The 17,069-nt window shown below is 49.8% G+C and overlaps 1 protein-coding gene across 2 annotated transcripts in view; it reads right to left on the bottom strand.

Moving 5' to 3' along the window:
• The window catches only part of crtac1b (cartilage acidic protein 1b), a 401,398-nt gene that overhangs the window by 13,915 nt on the left and 370,414 nt on the right, over positions 1-17,069 (bottom strand). For both annotated transcript variants that reach the window (XM_072479631.1, XM_072479632.1), the window contains exon 12: positions 3,922-4,064. In XM_072479631.1, the coding sequence (XP_072335732.1) occupies positions 3,922-4,064 (143 nt within the window). The remainder of the gene's footprint in view (positions 1-3,921; positions 4,065-17,069) is intronic.

Raw genomic sequence — 17,069 nt, 5'->3', positions numbered from 1 at the left:
CAAACAGAGGGTACAGGTTTGAGACTTACTTGAGGAAGTTTGGGGGAGCTAATGACCATCAGGGCTCCTTACCCTGCGGCAGTGGAGAAGGGGAAGGGGAAATGATAGAGCGATGAAGCATTGGAATGACAGCCAAAATACTGAAGCACAGATTTACTACTCCAGTGCTCCTCATGGCTACTTCAAAACAGAGACCTGGTGGAAGTGAACGATGAAGAGTGAGGGCCCGAGGAGGGGAGGTATTTCTTTCAAGACTACCATTGTGTGATAGATGTGAGTAATTGTGGAAGGGACATTAATGAGTTGCCAATTTAGAAGCATGCTGGGAAATGCTTGACTATAGTTAACACTGCCTTTTAGCGAAAATAAGAGGGTCAGGTGACATAAACAAAATACTGCTTAATATTTTGGTCTTGGACTTATTATGATAACACATTGTCCTCCGAAAGAAAACAAAATGTGTACTCGAGTTGTTTTTAGCCAAGGGCAAGAACGTACATCCTACGTATTTCATTTTGCATACTTTCCACCAAGGTCTATTTAATATAAACATGGCTGTTTGCTTCAAACTGTTATTTCAGACTATAAAAAATATGCTTCCTTCAATCGAATGTCCGAGTGCAGTGCAGTGGCTTTGCAGCTGGAACACTCTCTCTCTGCAAATATATTTGTGTAAATAAATTTCCTTAAATCGAACCTCGAAGAATTTGTCTTTATTATGATTTCCATGACAAATTGGCGTAGTCGGAGAGAGATAAAAGCAAATTACTGCGGATGCTGGAATCTGAAACAAAAACAGAAAATGCTGGACAATCTCAGCAGGTCTGACAGCATCTGTGGAGAGAGGGCGGAGCTAACGTTTTGAGTCTGGATGACGTGATAAAGAGTCTTTGACAAAGACTCACCCAGACTCGAAATGTTGGCTCCCAACTCTCTCCACAGATGCTGTCAGATCTGCTGAGATTGTCCAGTATTTTCTGTATCTATATCGAGGCAGGGTTAGAAAGCAAGTGTTGTGACTGTCAATTGTAAGCGATTTCCTTTGCTGCTATTGTGTTTAATTTTGTGTTAAAATTAAAGCTTGTTTTGCCGTATGAGCTGTCTGCTGGTCAATGTTACCACTCCTGTGGCGCAGTAACGTTCCCTCACAGCTTTCCAAAGTATAAAAGTTGGGTTCTTGGCCGGGATCGTAACAAAAGATTGGGGTCCTGAAAAAAATAAGTTGGGCAAATAATTTAGAAAGAAAGTTGAAAGTGCCAAATGTAGAATGGCTTTTTCAACATCTTCGTGCTCAGACGCTGGAAAGGCTGAGAGGTTATTGGCCACCGATCGCCCTGAGAGTGGGGGCTCTTCCTCTTCAACCGCTGGGAGTGGGTTGGATACGACTGGGTGGCATGTTCAGCCATTTCAGAGAGACACTGGGAGTCAACTACCACGGACGGGTACATCCAGAGTCACATCTAGGCCCGCCTTTCTCACAATCCAACCATTTCCTCGTCACTTCATCAACGCAGCAACGTTTTACTTCCGGATTGTTTCTGTTTGAACCTGGTGGGATTTGAGCGCTTGTTCTCGGAAACTGGGAGAGAGTAAACATGAGAGGATGGGGGAGGCACCTCCAGAGAGGTGGGATAAACCCATGAAGGGAGATGGCAGAAGGATAAATAAGCACAGGTGAGACAGTGGGGTGGGGCGGGTAAACACACCTAGGGGAGAGGGCAAGTTGGGAGTGGTCATTTTTACCCAACTCACCCTGGGATGACCGATCAGGACTGAGTCAAAATATCCCATTTCGCACCCCCCCCCCCCCCCACAAAATCCATTGAGGTCTAAATCTGGTAGGTTGTAAATCAGGATAGATCGGCCTAATCAAAGGAGCAGAGGTTAATATGAGTGCTGGTGGATGTATAACCTCTCCAAAATGTATTCTTCAATCTTAACCTGCCTACTGGGAAGGATACGTTGGCAGCACCTCACCTGACACTAAGAGGAAATCTCTCCTTGGAATGGGCAAAAGGGAAGGTCTGAAGTTAGCATTGGGGCCTGAGGTGATGTTTGTGCTTCATAAGGGCCAAGATTGGTGAGTTTTGCCCTATTCTCTGTTGTGTTTTCCCTGATGATTGGCATCACAAATAGGTTTTCCAGCATCCGACCACCTGTGGGGCTGGAGAGCCAGTGGGCCAGATTCTCTGCTGGGGAGACTGTTCTCCCACCGGAGGTGAATTGCACTTGATTTGCACTCCCAATCAGGAAGCGGTTCAAGTTAAGTGCTGTCAATTTCCAGCGTAGTACTTCAAAATCACTCAAGCATGAAAGGGGGGGGTGAGTGAAAAGCACTTAACTCTCTTTGAATTGGTTGATGTTTGTAAACACTGTGGTCGGATCACTTCAGAGTTACTGAACCATGAAGGAAGATGAAGGAAGCAACGCCCTGAGCTGTGTGTGTCTGGAAGCTTTCAATCCCAGCCCACTATGGGAAATGAATGAATGGCTTGCAGCTCAAGGATCTGAGGGGTTTAAACACAGGTCACTGCTTCCTCTTTCCAGGAATTGACACGTAGTGCTACCTCTGTCTGAGTCAGCAGGTGTATTGCCTAGGTGAATGTCACAACAGTGATTTTTTTTCACTGCCCATGTCTGGACTGCTCTCCATCTTCCAGACAGGTGTCTCTTTTCTAGGGGGCTTTCTGACAAGTTTCTCTTCTCTGCGGGGGGCTTCCTGACATGGGTCATTTTTCTGGGGTTTCTGTGAGGGAGTGCTCCTATTTAGGGGGTCACTGGGGGGGGGGGGTCTCTTTATTTGAGGGATTTCTGGCAGGGTCCGTGGGGGAGATATGGTGGGGCTATCGTGGGTAGGTCTGGCATTGTGGGGGGGGGGGGGGGCAACTGGTGGACTGTGGGGGAAACTCCCTGAAGCGGTTACCCCCCCCGTGGCGCAAGGTCCGCAAGGTCCTCCACGTCAGGGCCACGATGGGCAATACCAGTAGTAATCTTCGCCCACATGGTGCCAGGCCCGGAGGACTGGAGAATCACACGGGCCTGGAGAATATGATGCCCGGCCCGCTAAGTGGATGCAAATGGGTCATTAACATCCGTCCCCATTAATTTGCCCCCTCTCGCTGGCGCGCGGGTGTGAACCCCGATCCCACCGCCAGCGGTGGGGGTGGGGGGTGGCTGGAGCATCATTTTACCCCGGGCGCCCAATACTCCGCTGCATCGGGAACCTGGCTAATGGCAGACGCAGTGGAGAATTTTGCCCGTTATCTTTTATTGACTCCTCCTTTGCAGACTTTCAGTAACATGTCAACTAAAGATATCAGATAACGCTTACATTCTTAATGAAAACCTAGTCAACAGTGGACAGGGATAGAAATAGGCAAGACAGAGAGATCCTGATACACGTGGAAATACAGCAAGAGAGCGATAGAGGCTGAGAAACAGAGAATTACACAGGGAGAGATGTATCGAAACTGATAGAGAGAGTTGTGGTAATGTCGGATGGGATTGTCTGACCTGCCAGCCATGTGTTTTTTGGCGGTGAGAGGCGGTGCGTCATTCAGCCGCTGCGGGACAATCTGCTCCCGCCGCTTGTCAATGAGAATTCCCATTGAAGCCACCCAACGCCATCACGGAAACCCGTGGGTGGGGTGAACGGCAGGAGAATTCTGTCCAAAGTTAAATGGAATCACACGGGTGAAAGAGACACAGAGATGGAGGCAGGAATTTTCCGCCCTCGTTCACGGCTGGGATTTTCCGGTGGAAGTGAATGGATTTTTGGCTGGAGAGTCAAATTTCCCGTTCTCGCTTGCAACGGGTCCCACCACGAACGAGGCCGGGGGATCCCTCCTGGAGACACGCAGAAGCTGAAGAGAGAGTCACAGTAGATCCCAGATAGAGACAGCATTCCAACTCTTCACGTACCTCAATTTCCAGATTCCTAGTTTCACCTTGCTGTTGTGGGTATGAGATTTCGATGGTGGAGTTCATTTCGCTGAGGGAAACAGCACGAGAGGTGAATATCCCACCCGGCCAGGTCACCTCCAAGTGCGTTGCGATGTCCTTACCTGTTAGAGTTCGAGTAGAGATTGCATCAGTGTCCTACCTTTCCAACAGGAGTTTGGAATTCTCCAGCACATTTACAAAAATGATACCTGGACTGCAGGGGTTAAGTTATGAGGAGAGATTACACAATTCGGCCTGTTTCACTAGAATTTATTCTGAAGAACGAGGCCATTCAGCCCATCGAGTCTACACTGGCCCCTGAAAGAGCACCCTATCTAAGCCCACACATCCACCCTATCCCAATAACCCAGCAACCCCACCTAACTTTTGGACACTACAGGACATTTTAGCAATCCACCTAACCACACATCTTTGGACTGTGGGAGGAAGCCGGAACACCCGGAGGGAGTCCACCCAGACACGGGGAGAACGTGTAGACTCCACACAGACAGTGACCCAAGCCGGGAATCGAATCTGGGACCCTGGAGCCGTGAAGCAACAGTGCTAACCACTGTGCTACCTTGGGGTGATCTAATCAAAGTCTTCAAGATATTAACAGGGACAAACAGGGTAGATAAAGAGAAACTATTTTCACTGGTTGGAGATTCTGAAACTAGGGGGCATAGTCTAAACATTAGGGCCAGATCGTTCAGGAGGGATGCTAGGAAGGACTTCTCCACTCAATGGGTGGTAGAGGTTTGGAGCTCTCTCCCACAAGCAGGAGTTGAAGCTGGACTAGTTGCTAATTTTAAATCTGAGATACAGATTTAATCAAAGCTATTAAGGGGTAGGGGCCAGTGGCAGGTATATGGAGTTAGGTCACAGATCAGCCGTGATCTCATTGAATGGCAGGACAGGATCAAGGGGCTGAATGGCCTCCTCCTGTTCCTATGTAGCACTTAATCCTGAAGAGATGTGAGTTGAAAAAAATTGGACATGGCCTGAAAATGGGTGGTTTTCCCTGGGTGGGGATGCTGGACGGTGATTGTGATATAGAATTACCCCATGCCCACTGAACACACAGCCAGCATCAGACACTATAGGACAAAGCAACAACAAGTGATACAGAGAGAGACAATGCAAATTATATAAAGACATTGCATTTCCCAAGTGACATCCATTCAGTTTGAACTTTTACACGAGTGTGTAAAAGTGTGTTTTTAAAATTTTATTTGGGATGCAGGCTTCGCTGGGCTAGACTACTGTTTGCTGCCCATATCTAGTTGTCCTCGCGAAGGTGGTGGTAAACTGCCTCCTTGAACCGCAGCAGTCCATGTGGTGTAGGTACACCCACAGTGCTGTTAGGGAGGGAGTTCCAGGATTTTGACCCAACGACAGTGAAGGAACGGCATACCAAAGGGGCTGGTTAGCACACTGGGCTAAATCGCTGGCTTTTGAAGCAGACCAAGGCAGGCCAGCAGCACAGTTCGATTCCTGTATCAGCCTCCCCGAATAGGCACCGGAATGTGGCGACTAGGGGCTTTTCACAGTAACTTCATTGAAGCCTACTTGTGACAATAAGCCATTTTCATTTCATTTCATATTCCCAAGACGGGAGGAATTTTGGGTTCCCAGATATCTGCTTCTCTTGTCCTTCTAGATGGTAGAGGTTGTGGGTTTGGAAGGTGCTGCCTAAGGAGCCTTAGTGAGTTCCTGCAGTGCATCTTGTAGATGGTACACAAGGCTGCTACTGTGCATCGCTGGTGGAGGTAGTGAATGCTTGTTAAGCCAATTAAGCGGGGCTGCTTTTTCCTGGAGGATATCGAGCTTCTTGAGTGTTGTTGGAGCTGCACTCATCCAGGCAAGTGGAGAGTATTCCATTACACTCCTGGCTTGTGCCTTGTAGATGGTGGACAGGCTTTGGGGAGTCAGGGGGTGAGTTACTCTCCACAAGATTCCCAGCTTCTGACCTGCTCTTATAGCCACAGTATTTATATGGCTAGTCCAGTTCAGTTTCTGCTCAATGGTAACCCCCAGGATGTTGATAGTGGGGGGTTCAGCGATGGTAATGCCATTGAATGTGGAGGGGTGATGGTCAGATTCCCTCTTGTTGCAAATGGTCATTGACTGGCACTTGAGTAGTTTGAATGTTACTTGCCACTTGTCAGCCCAAGCCTGGATATTTTCCAGGCCTTGCTGCTTTTGACATGGGACTGCTTCAGTGTCTAAGGAACATAGAACATAGAACATTACAGCGCAGTACAGGCCCTTCGGCCCTCGATGTTGCGCCGACCTGTGAAACCACTCTAAAGCCCATCTACACTATTCCCTTATCATCCATATGTTTATCCAATGACCATTTAAATGCCCTTAATGTTGGCGAGTCCACTACTGTTGCAGGCAGGGCATTCCACGCTCTTACTACTCTCTGAGTAAAGAACCTACCTCTGAGATCTGTCTTATATCTATCTCCCCTCAATTTAAAGCTATGTCCCCTTGTGCTAGACATCACCATCCGAGGAAAAAGGCTCTCACTGTCCACCCTATCCAATCCTCTGATCATCTTGTATGCCTCAATTAAGTCACCTCTTAATCTTCTTCTCTCTAACGAAAACAGCCTCAAGTCCCTCAGCCTTTCCTCATAAGATCGTCCCTCCATACCAGGCAACATCCTGGTAAATCTCCTCTGCACCCTTTCCAATGCTTCCACATCCTTTCTATAATGCGGCGACCAGAACTGCATGCAATACTCCAAATGCGGCCGCACCAGAGTTTTGTACAGCTGCAACATGACCTCATGGCTCCGAAACTCAATCCCTCTACCAATAAAAGCTAACACACCATACGCCTTCTTAAAAACCCTATCAACCTGGGTGGCAACTTTCAGGGATCTATGTACATGGACACCGAGATCTCTCTGCTCATCCACACTACCAAGAATCTTACCATTAGCCCAGTATTCCTGTTACTCCTTCCAAAATGAATCACCTCACACTTTTCTGTATTAAACTCCATTTGCCACCTCTCAGCACAGCTCTGCAGCTTATCTATGTCCCTCTGTAACCTACAACATCCTTCCGCACTGTCCACAACTCCACCCACTTTAGTGTCATCTGCAAATTTACTCACCCATCCTTCTACGCCCTCTTCCAGGTCATTTATAAAAATGACAAACAGCTGTGGCCCCAAAACAGATCCTTGTGGTACACCACTAGTAACTGAACTCCAGGCTGAACATTTCCCATCAACCACCACCCTCTGTCATCTTACAGCTAGCCAATTTCTGATCCAAACTGCTAAGTCACCCTGAATCCCATGCCTCTGTATTTTCTGCAATAGCCTACCGTGGGGAACCTTATCAAACGCTTTACTGAAATCCATATACACCACATCACTGCTTTACCCTCATCCACCTGTTTGGTCAACTTCTCAAAGAACTCAATAAGGTTTGTGAGGCATGACCTACCCTTCACAAAACAGTGTTGACTATCCCTAATCAAATTATTCCTTTCTAGATGATTATAAATCCTATCTCTTGTAAACCTTTCCAAGACTTTGCTCACAACAGAAGTAAGGCTCACTGGTCTATAGTTACCGGGGTTGTCTCTACTCCCCTTCTTGAACAAGGGGGCAACATTTTTTATCCTCCAGTCTTCTGGCACTATGCCTGTAGACAATGACGACATAAAGATCAAAGCCAAAGGCTCTGCAATCTCCTCCCTAGCTTCCCAGAGAATCCTAGGATAAATTCCATCCGGCCCAGGGGACTTATCTATTTTCACACTTTCCAGAATTACTAATACCTCCTCCTTATGAACCTCACGCCCTTCTAGTCTAGTAGCCTGTATCTCAGTATTCTCCTCGACAATATTATCTTTTTCCTGTGTGAATACTGACGAAAAATATTCATTTAGCACCTCTCCTAACTCCTCGGACTCCACGCACAACTTCCCACTACTGTCCTTGACTGGCCCTACTCTTACCCTAATCATTCTTTCATTCCTGACATACCTGTAGAAAGCTTTAGAGTTATCCTTGATCCTACCTGCCAAAGACTTCTCGTGTCCCCTCCTGGCTCTTCTTAGCTCTCTCTTTAGGTCCTTCCTAGCTAACTTGTAACTCTCGAGCGCCCTAACTGAACCTTCACGTCTCATCTTTACATAAGCCTCCTTCTTCCTCTTGACAAGTGATTCAACTACTTTAGTAAACCACAGTTCCCTCGCTCGACCACTTCCTCCCTGCCTGACAGGTACAGACTTATCAACTACACGCAGTAGCTGTTGCTTGAACAAGCTCCACATTTCAATTGTGCCCATCCCCTGCAGTTTCCTTCCCCATCCTATGCATCCTAAGTCTTGCCTCATCGCATCATAATTGCCTTTCCCCCAGCTATAACTCTTGCCCTGCGGTATATACCTATCCCTTTCCATCGCTAAAGTAAATGTAACCGAATTGTGGTCACTATCACCAAAGTGCTCACCTACCTCTAAATCTAACACCTGTCCTGATTCATTACTTAGTACCAAATCCAATGTGGCCTCGCCTCTCGTTGGCCTATCTACATACTGTGGCAGGAAACCCCCTGCACACATTGGACAAAAACGGACCCATCTAAAGTACTCGAACCACAGCGTTTCCAGTCAATATTTGGAAAGTTACAGTCCCCCATAACAACTACCCTGTTACTTTCGCTCCTATCCAGAATCATAAGAACATAAGAACTAGGAGCAGGAGTAGGCCATCTGGCCCCTCGAGCCTGCTCCACCATTCAATGTGATCATGGCTGATCTTTTGTGGACTCAGCTCCACTTTCCGGCCCAAACACCATAACCCTTAATCCCTTTATTCTTCAAAAAACTATCTATCTTTATCTTAAAAACATTTCATGAAGGAGCCTCTACTGCTTCACTGGGCAAGGAATTCCATAGATTCACAACCCTTTGGGTGAAGAAGTTCCTCCTAAACTCAGTTCTAACTCATCTTTGCAATCCTTTCCTCTACATCTCTGGAACTTTTCGGAGGCCTCTAAAAAAACTCCCAACAGGGTGACCTCTCCTTTCCTGTTTCTAACCTCAGCCCATACTACCTCAGTAGACGAGTCCTCATCAAACGTCCTTTCTGCCACCGTAATACTGTCCTTGACTAACAATGCGACCCCTCCCCCTCTTTTACCACCTTCCCTGAGCTTACTGAAATATCTAAACCCTGGGACCTGCAACAACCATCCCTGTCGCTGCTCTATCCATGTTTCCGAAATGGCCACAACATCAAAGTCCCAGGTACCAACCCATGCTGCAAGTTCACCCACCTTATTCCTGGAGCTCCTGGCGTTGAAGTAGACACACTTTAAACCACCTTCCTGCCTGCCGGTACACTCCTGCAACCTTGAAACCTTACTCACGACCTCACTAGGAGGTGCGAACGGTGCTGAACATTGTGCGATCATCAGCGAACATTCCCACTTGTGACCTTATGATGGAAGGATGGTCATTGATGAAGCAACTGAAAGTGTTTGGACCTAGGACACTAGCCCGAGGGACTTCTGTGCTGATGTCCTGGAGCTGAGATGATTGACCTCCAACCATCTTCCTTTGTGTCCGGTAATGATGTCTACCAGTGGAGCGGTTTCCCTATGATTCCCATTGGCTTATGTTTTGTTCGGGCTCCTTGATGCCACACTCAGTCAAATACTGCCTCACTGTAAAGGGAAGTCACTCTCGCCTCACCTGAAAAGATTACAGGTTTTGAAAACATCTCAGCTGTAGTATTGAAGATTTGTGCTACAGAACTAGCGATGCCCCTAGCCAAGCTATTGCTGTAATACGGACATCTACCCGGCAATGTGAAAATTGTCCAGTTATCTTTGGTCTACAAGAGAAGAGTATAAATCTGAGTCGGTCAATTCTCATCCCATTCGTCTATTTGCAATCATTAACAAAGCAATGGAAGATGGCAGTGCTATCAGGTGGCGAATATAACTTGCCACTTGTCAGCCCAAACCTGGGCATTGTCCAAGTCTGGCTGCATTTGCACGTGGACTGCTTCAGTGCTTGAGGATTCACAACAAGTGCTGAACATGAAGCAGCTGAAGATGGTTGGGCCGAGGACACTGCCCTGAGGAACTCCTGCCGTGATGCCCTGGAGCTGAGGTGATTGACCTCCAACCCCCACAACCATTTTCCTTTGTGCCGGGTATGACTCCAACCAGCGGGGAGTTTCCCCCCTGATTCCCATTGACTCCACGTTTGCGCGGGTCCTTGATCACACTCGATCAAATGCTGCTTGATGTCAAGGTCCATCACTCTTGTTGAGCCATTAGATACCTATTCTGATTTCTGACCCGTTAACTTTACTGGGGAATGGGGCCAAACTATTATTATGGGTTTAATACTATCACTAAGAGTCTAAATAGAATGAAGAGCCTTGACATGCCATGATGTAAATCAATTTACTTCTATAGCGCCTCTAACATGGTCAAACAAACGCTTTTTATTACAGCAAACACCAGGCAAAATTTGACATTGATCACATGAGGGGATATTACTAGGACAGTCGGGCAGGAGGAGAGAGTTGTTAAGAAGGCAAGTTGTGTGCCAAGGGCTGGGAGATTCCGATCAAGCTGGGTAAGTGCTATCATCTCTCTACACTCCACCCTCCCGGTCCCCCTCGGAATGTCACCTCGATTCCACATACTGCCACCTCGCAGGGTGCCAGCACCCGACCTCCCACAAGCTTCCTCGCACTTGGCACGCCTTCAGAACCCCTCCTTGATCACGTGCAGTGCCCACACATGCCACAGGTATCATTGACATCTGACCCGCCAGGGGTCCACCTCACATTATCCCCATTTGTGTTCCCGCAGGAGAAGCTTGCCCACAACCCCCGCGAGCATGATGGCGGGATGCCTGAGTTGAGGATATTGCTTCCCCATGAGGAGAGGGTCTTGGAGCCTGCAGGGGAGGAGGAGGAGTAGGCCTCTGCTGAGAGTGAGGTGGGCCTGCGAGAGAAACGTGAGGAGTCACTGCACCTTCATCCAGATGACCAGTCTTCAAGTGAGTTCTGCATTGTCCAAACTCTTGACCAGGCCGTGTATTAATACCATGTTCCTTTCCTTGCAGACAAAGTACCTGAACGGCCTGGTCTATTCACCAGCAGGGTCCCACTGCCCATCCTCGACATGACCTCGGAAGAGATCTCAGAGGAGGACATGGATGAAACGTACCAGTACTACCATAGCTTCACCAACACAAAGACACACACCTCGGTGGGCCGAGGTAGCAGGCAGGCTTCTGGGTCAGGAATATCCCAGGATCGGAGCTCTGCTCGATCCCAGGACTCAGCTGTGCCCTAGTTAGATGCTGTGCTTCCAGACACGTTCATCCCTCAGCTGCTTGAGATGTAAAGACAGAATCGGGAATACCAGGAGGGGGAGTCAGCGACAATCCTGCGACTGCAGGAGTCCCAATACCCTCAGTCGTAGAAGGCGTGCGTGGCACCCAGGCCAACATTGCAAGGGTGGTGACCCCAGAGAGAAAAGTCTGGGGTAAGTGATCAGATCCACGATGGGAGAACTCAGAAGCATGGCTCAGTCCCTGAGCACCGTGGCTGGTGACGTAGAGGTTTCTGGACTCACACCAGCTGCCCCTCCATCCCATGGAGTAACACAGGGGCACACGAGCATCCATCCGAAGACAGCCCTGGGCCTTCCACGCAGGAGACCCTGGGAGCGATGAGCCAAACTGAATCGCCCGTTCCTGAGACAGACGCAGCTCAGGCACAGCGGCAGAACCACCCTAAAGTAAGTTAGGGCCCTCTAGCTGTTGGACGTCTAGAGGACGCCCGCCAAGTGCAATTCAGGCAACATGGTGTGGAAGACACCTCCACTTCCTGGGAACACACCTAGAGGTGGTGGGAGGATGAAGGAAGCCTGAGGAATTGTTGGGGCACAGCGTAGGCACAGGTGAAGTTAGGCACCAGTAGTTGGGGGGGGGGGCATACTCACTTGTAACATCTGCACGTTACTGAATTAAGTATCATTGTTCTTCACCATCCCAGAATCTTTAACCCACCGCCCAGTGGCATCATACTTCTCTCCATCGGAACACAATTGTCCTCATTGACCCTCTATGCCCAGCAGACGGTTAAGCCCTCTCATTCGCAGTCATAGGACTCAGACGCGAGTCACCTAGCCGCTGGCCCCTAACCCCCGCTCCAGCAAGGGGACAAAGCAATGAAGTGGAGAGCCTCACTCAGATGTGAGCCGGGGAGTCAGCAGCCATACTAGAGACAAGACAGAAGCAGCAGCTGAAGAGCATCACAGACCATCCAACTCTGTGAGGTGTCATCAGCCTCCTGCATTGACTGGGCCGCAGGCAATCAAGAGTTCCCCAACCCCAGCACCCTGATGATTAAGGTCTCTGCACCTTCATCCCCTGGTCACAGAGGAGTCACAACATCCTGGTCCGGGTCGAAATCAATAAAGAGCAAATCTCTAGCATAGAGTGACTCCTTACGGGCCAATGCCTGTGAGATGCCACACAGGTCACCACACAGGTGGAGCACTGGAACAACCCCGTTGCGTACAAATGGAGAATTGCTGTGGCTTTACGGTCACAGGGAGCGGGTGTCCTCCACGATTCCACGCGGTGCCAAGTTGATAAGCACAGTCTCCCTGGTGAGACGGAGTCCCCTATGGCACATGTTGTCCGACAGATTCATGACGAACACTTGGACCCTCGGTCTCCGCAGTGCCTTTGTGCTCCCGTACGGCTGGTGCGGCCTCTGGGATCTGAGCCTGCCGTGCGGCCCCTGGTCTCAATCTGAAGGGTCTTCCCTGGGTGGCGCTGCTCATTCCTGCTGGAGTCTGTGTTCGCCCAGCATTAGTAGAATGGCCAGCTCCACTGGCTCCATACCGATGTGGATTGGACTCCTGCGAGGAGGGAGAGGGACAGGGAGAGTCAGGTTGGTGTCACAGCTGCTGACCATCAGGATCTCCCTGGGCCTATTGGCTTCCCAGGTCTGGAAGCAGCCAGTCGCACACATCATCCAGCGGCGAACGGCTCACTCACAGCTCAGGTGGCCTCCCATCTCCACTGAATAACTGGCCCTGGCCTTCCCCTCACCCAATCAGAGAATCATAGAATTTACAGTGCTGAAGGAGGCCATTCGGTCCATCGAGTCTGCAAGGACCCTCTGAAAGGGTACGCAACCTAAGATCAGGCCCCACCCTATCCTCTTAACCCAGTAACCTCACCTAACCTAAATTTTTGGACGTTAAAGACAATTGATCATGGCCGACCCACCTAACCTGCAAACTGATGGATTGTGCAGTCGCCCTTTGACCCCTGTCTGGTTCTCCCTCCCTGCTGCTCCATAACACTGGGGGTCCTGACACCAGGGTAATATTCTCTCACATCCCTAATGGGCAGGGTCAACTGGACAGTGATGTCCGTCTTGGGGGCTAATGGATCCTCACTGGCAGGCGTGGGGCCCGGCAAGTGACACCAGGCCCTCTCAACCCCATGTATCCAGGCGTTTAGCCTTGAACCCTGAATATTCATCCCAGTCCTTGATTTTGAGATTTGACATAGTTAGGGGTTAACTTTTGGTGGCCAGTCGATGAGTTTGGGCTTCTGGCATGTTAGGGGGCACAATTGCTTTCTGCTTCAAGGTCAGACAAAAAGCAGTAGTGATTCGCGCCGGCTTGACATCACGGCTGGCAGGTGGGAAGATTCCTTGAGGGCTGAAAACGTGACGTTTACCACGCTGAGTATAGCATAGTGAATTCAAATTCGAGTCAATCAGGTTCTTCTTCTTCCTGATCTCCTCATCGGGGAAGATCGCGATTCCGTTGTTGGCCTCTCACAAGATTTAGCGGCCATGACGGGCTTTGTGCCCATGGCTAACGGGCTGCTAAATTCCATCCATCGGTTGTAAGGAGCGCCTTAAAGGAGAAGAGTTAGATGAGTTAGTTGTGCAAGACATTAGTGAAGCCACACTTGGAAAACTGTGCACAGTTCTGGGGCGGGGTTCTCCCCTACCCGGCGGGGCGGGGGGTCCCGGCGGGATGGAGTGGCGTGAACCACTCCGACGTCGGGCCGCACCAAAGGTCCGAATTTATCCGCACCTTTCGGGGCCAAGCCCTCACCTTGAGGGGCTAAGCCCGCGCCAGAGTGGTTGCCGTCCCGCCGGCTGGCGTGGAAGGCCTTTGGTGCCACGCCAGCCGGGGCCGAAGGGACTCAGCCGGCCGGCAAAAGTCCGCGCATGCGCGGGAGCGTCAGCGGCTGCTGACGTCATCCCCGCACATGCGCAGGGGGGGTCACCTCCGCGTCGGCACAGACCCGCCCGCAGATCGGTGGGCCCCGATCGTGGGCCAGGCCACCGTGGGGGCACCCCCCCCGGGGCCAGATCGCCCCGCGCCCCCCCCAGGACCCCGGAGCCCGACCGCGCCGCCTGGTCCCGCCGGTAAGGGAGGTAGTTTAATTCACGCCGGCGGGGACTGGCATTCCAGCAGCGGGACTTCGGCCCATCGCGGCCGGAGAATCGCCGGGGGGGGCCCGCTGACTGGCACGGCGTGATTCCCGCCCCCGCCGAATCTCCGATGCCGGAGAATTCGGTGGCCGGCGGGGACGGGATCACGCCACCCCCCGGCGATTCTCTGACCCAGCAGGGGGTCGGAGAATCCCGCCCCTGGTCATCATAGACAGAATAATATTAAACTAGAAAGAATGCAGAAAAAATTTACTCGGGACTTGATGGTTTGCAATATAAGGAGAGGCTGAATAGGCTGGGAGTTTTTTGCCTGGAGCATAAGAGGCTTAGGGATGATCTTATAGAGGTCTATAAAATAATGAGGGGCATAGATAAGATAGATAGTCAACATCTTTTCCCAAAGGTAGGGGAGTCTAAAACTAGAGGACACAGGTTTAAGGTGAGAGGGGAGAGATACTAAAGGGTCCAGAGGGGCAATTGTTTCACACAGAGGCTGGTGAGTGTGTGGAACGAGCTACCAGAGGCAGTAGGAGAGGCGGGTACAATTTTGTCTTTTAAAAAGTATTTAGACAGTTATGTGGGAAAGCCGGGTATCGTGGGATATGGGTCAAATGTGGGCAATTGGGACGAGCTTAGTGGTAAAACTGGGCGACATGGACTAGTTGGGCCGAAGGGCCTGTTTCCATGCTGTAAACCTCAATGACTCGATGACTCTAAGAGAGGGAAGCACAGAGGTTTAGGGAGGGAATTCCAGAATGTGGAGCCTGGACAGCTGAAGGCACAGTCGCCAATGGTGGAGCGATTAAGATCAGAGATGCACAAGAGGCCGGAATTGGAGGAGATTTCGGAGGGTGTTGGGACTGGAGGAGATTACAGAGATAAGGAGGGACTGCGGTGCCATGGGGGATGGAATTTGAAAGTGGAGGTATTGCTTAATCTGCATGGGTTTAGCACAGTTAATATTATCGCTGAAGATACACAAATACAAGGGCCAAATTAAAGAACCACAGAAACACCTTTTCATAGGTGTGCAACTCATCGGTGGGGCAAGAGAGTTGGGGTTAATAGAGCCTAGGGAAGGCATTCCACAGGCACCCGTCTCCCACCATCTGGACTCAAAAAAATGCCTGTGGCAATGGCCTCGATGCCCAACTGAGTACAGACACATCAGATTAGACACTTCACCCTTCTCCATCCAACGATAATTTGCAATGTTTGGTTTGGAGGACACCACTTCCTAGCTAACGCTCGACAGCCCTGAATCCCCCTGGAGCTGTGCGGCCCGGCGACCACAACCAGATGTTGTTGTTCATTCTGGTGCTGTTTTACATTCCCCCACCCTCGCCTTGCAGCCAAGGGCAGCCGAGAGCACCCAGTTACCAGAGCTTACCATCAGCCTCGGGCCAGCCTGCTAAACCTCCCTTACCCCCGCCCACCCCACCCTCACTCCGGAATGACCAATGGAAAACAATATTCGCACAGCAACGTGCAGAATATCCCAACCTCTTGGAACGACCGCTCGACTTCCCAATTCATAACATAACAAATTAATTCATGTGGAAAATAGCCTTTGTGTGTTTTCAGATTAAAGTCTACACTGTGCACAAACAATCATTGAAGTGCCTCATCGCTGATTGAAGTAACCTTCCCCAAACCAGACGTTTGTCGGCTATTTTACAGGGGTGAAAATTAAGAATTATGTCCCCTGTTAATATGTCGTGTTGAAGGACTGAAAATTCAGTTGTCTCTTCTGGCTGTTTTTCCTTGGGCATAGACAGTTTGGGCCGGTTTTATTACAGTGAAGGAAACCACAACTCTTGTGCTAGGCCCAAGTCTTAAAACGGCGACCTGAGGATGTTATTGTTCACTCTTGTGTGCCTCCGGTCAGCCCCGGCAAAGCTGCCATTTGCCTTTTTAAAATTATTCATTGGTGGGAGATGGGCCGTCACTGGCAAGGCCAGCATGCATTGACCACCCTAATTGCCCTGAGGGAGGTGAACTGCTGCAGTCCATGTGGGGTAGGTGCACCCATCGTGCTGTTAGGGAGGGAGTTCCAGGATTTTGACCCAGCGACAGTGAAGGAGCGGCGATGTATTTCCCAGGCAGGATGGTGTGTGACTTGGAAGGGCACGGCGGTGTTGCCAAGTGTCTGCTGCCCTATGTCTGTTAGGTGATATTGCAATCCAGGACCAGACCCAACCAGTGGCTCGGATACTGGGCAGAAACCCCAATATTTTATTTTAATTTTGTCAGACTGTGAGGAAAGGATATCTTGCTCCACGAATAAATAAGGATAGGGTATATTATTTTTTTAATATCTTTATTTCACGAATGTTCAACATTTTTACAATTCACAACCAACCCACAAACCCCTGACCCATTAAGCCCTCACAAATCCCGCACCTGCATGCACCTAAAAACTTCAGCCCCGCGCCAGCTCAGCTCCTCCAAACTTGCAAATCGCCCTCCCGGAAACAAAATCACAGGAGAACGAGCTTGCATTCATCTAGCACCCCATGTCATCCTCAGGACATCTCAACGCCCCTCACAAACTAGTAATGAAATGAAAATCGCTTATTGTCACAAGTAGGCTTCAAATGAAGTTATTGTGAAAAGCCCCTAGTCGCCACATTCCG

Source organism: Scyliorhinus torazame, chromosome 16 (genome assembly GCF_047496885.1).
Source record: "Scyliorhinus torazame isolate Kashiwa2021f chromosome 16, sScyTor2.1, whole genome shotgun sequence".
Classification (NCBI taxonomy): domain Eukaryota; kingdom Metazoa; phylum Chordata; class Chondrichthyes; order Carcharhiniformes; family Scyliorhinidae; genus Scyliorhinus; species Scyliorhinus torazame.
Note: the sequence above shows the minus strand (reverse complement) of the source record. Positions and strands in the feature narration are given on the sequence as shown.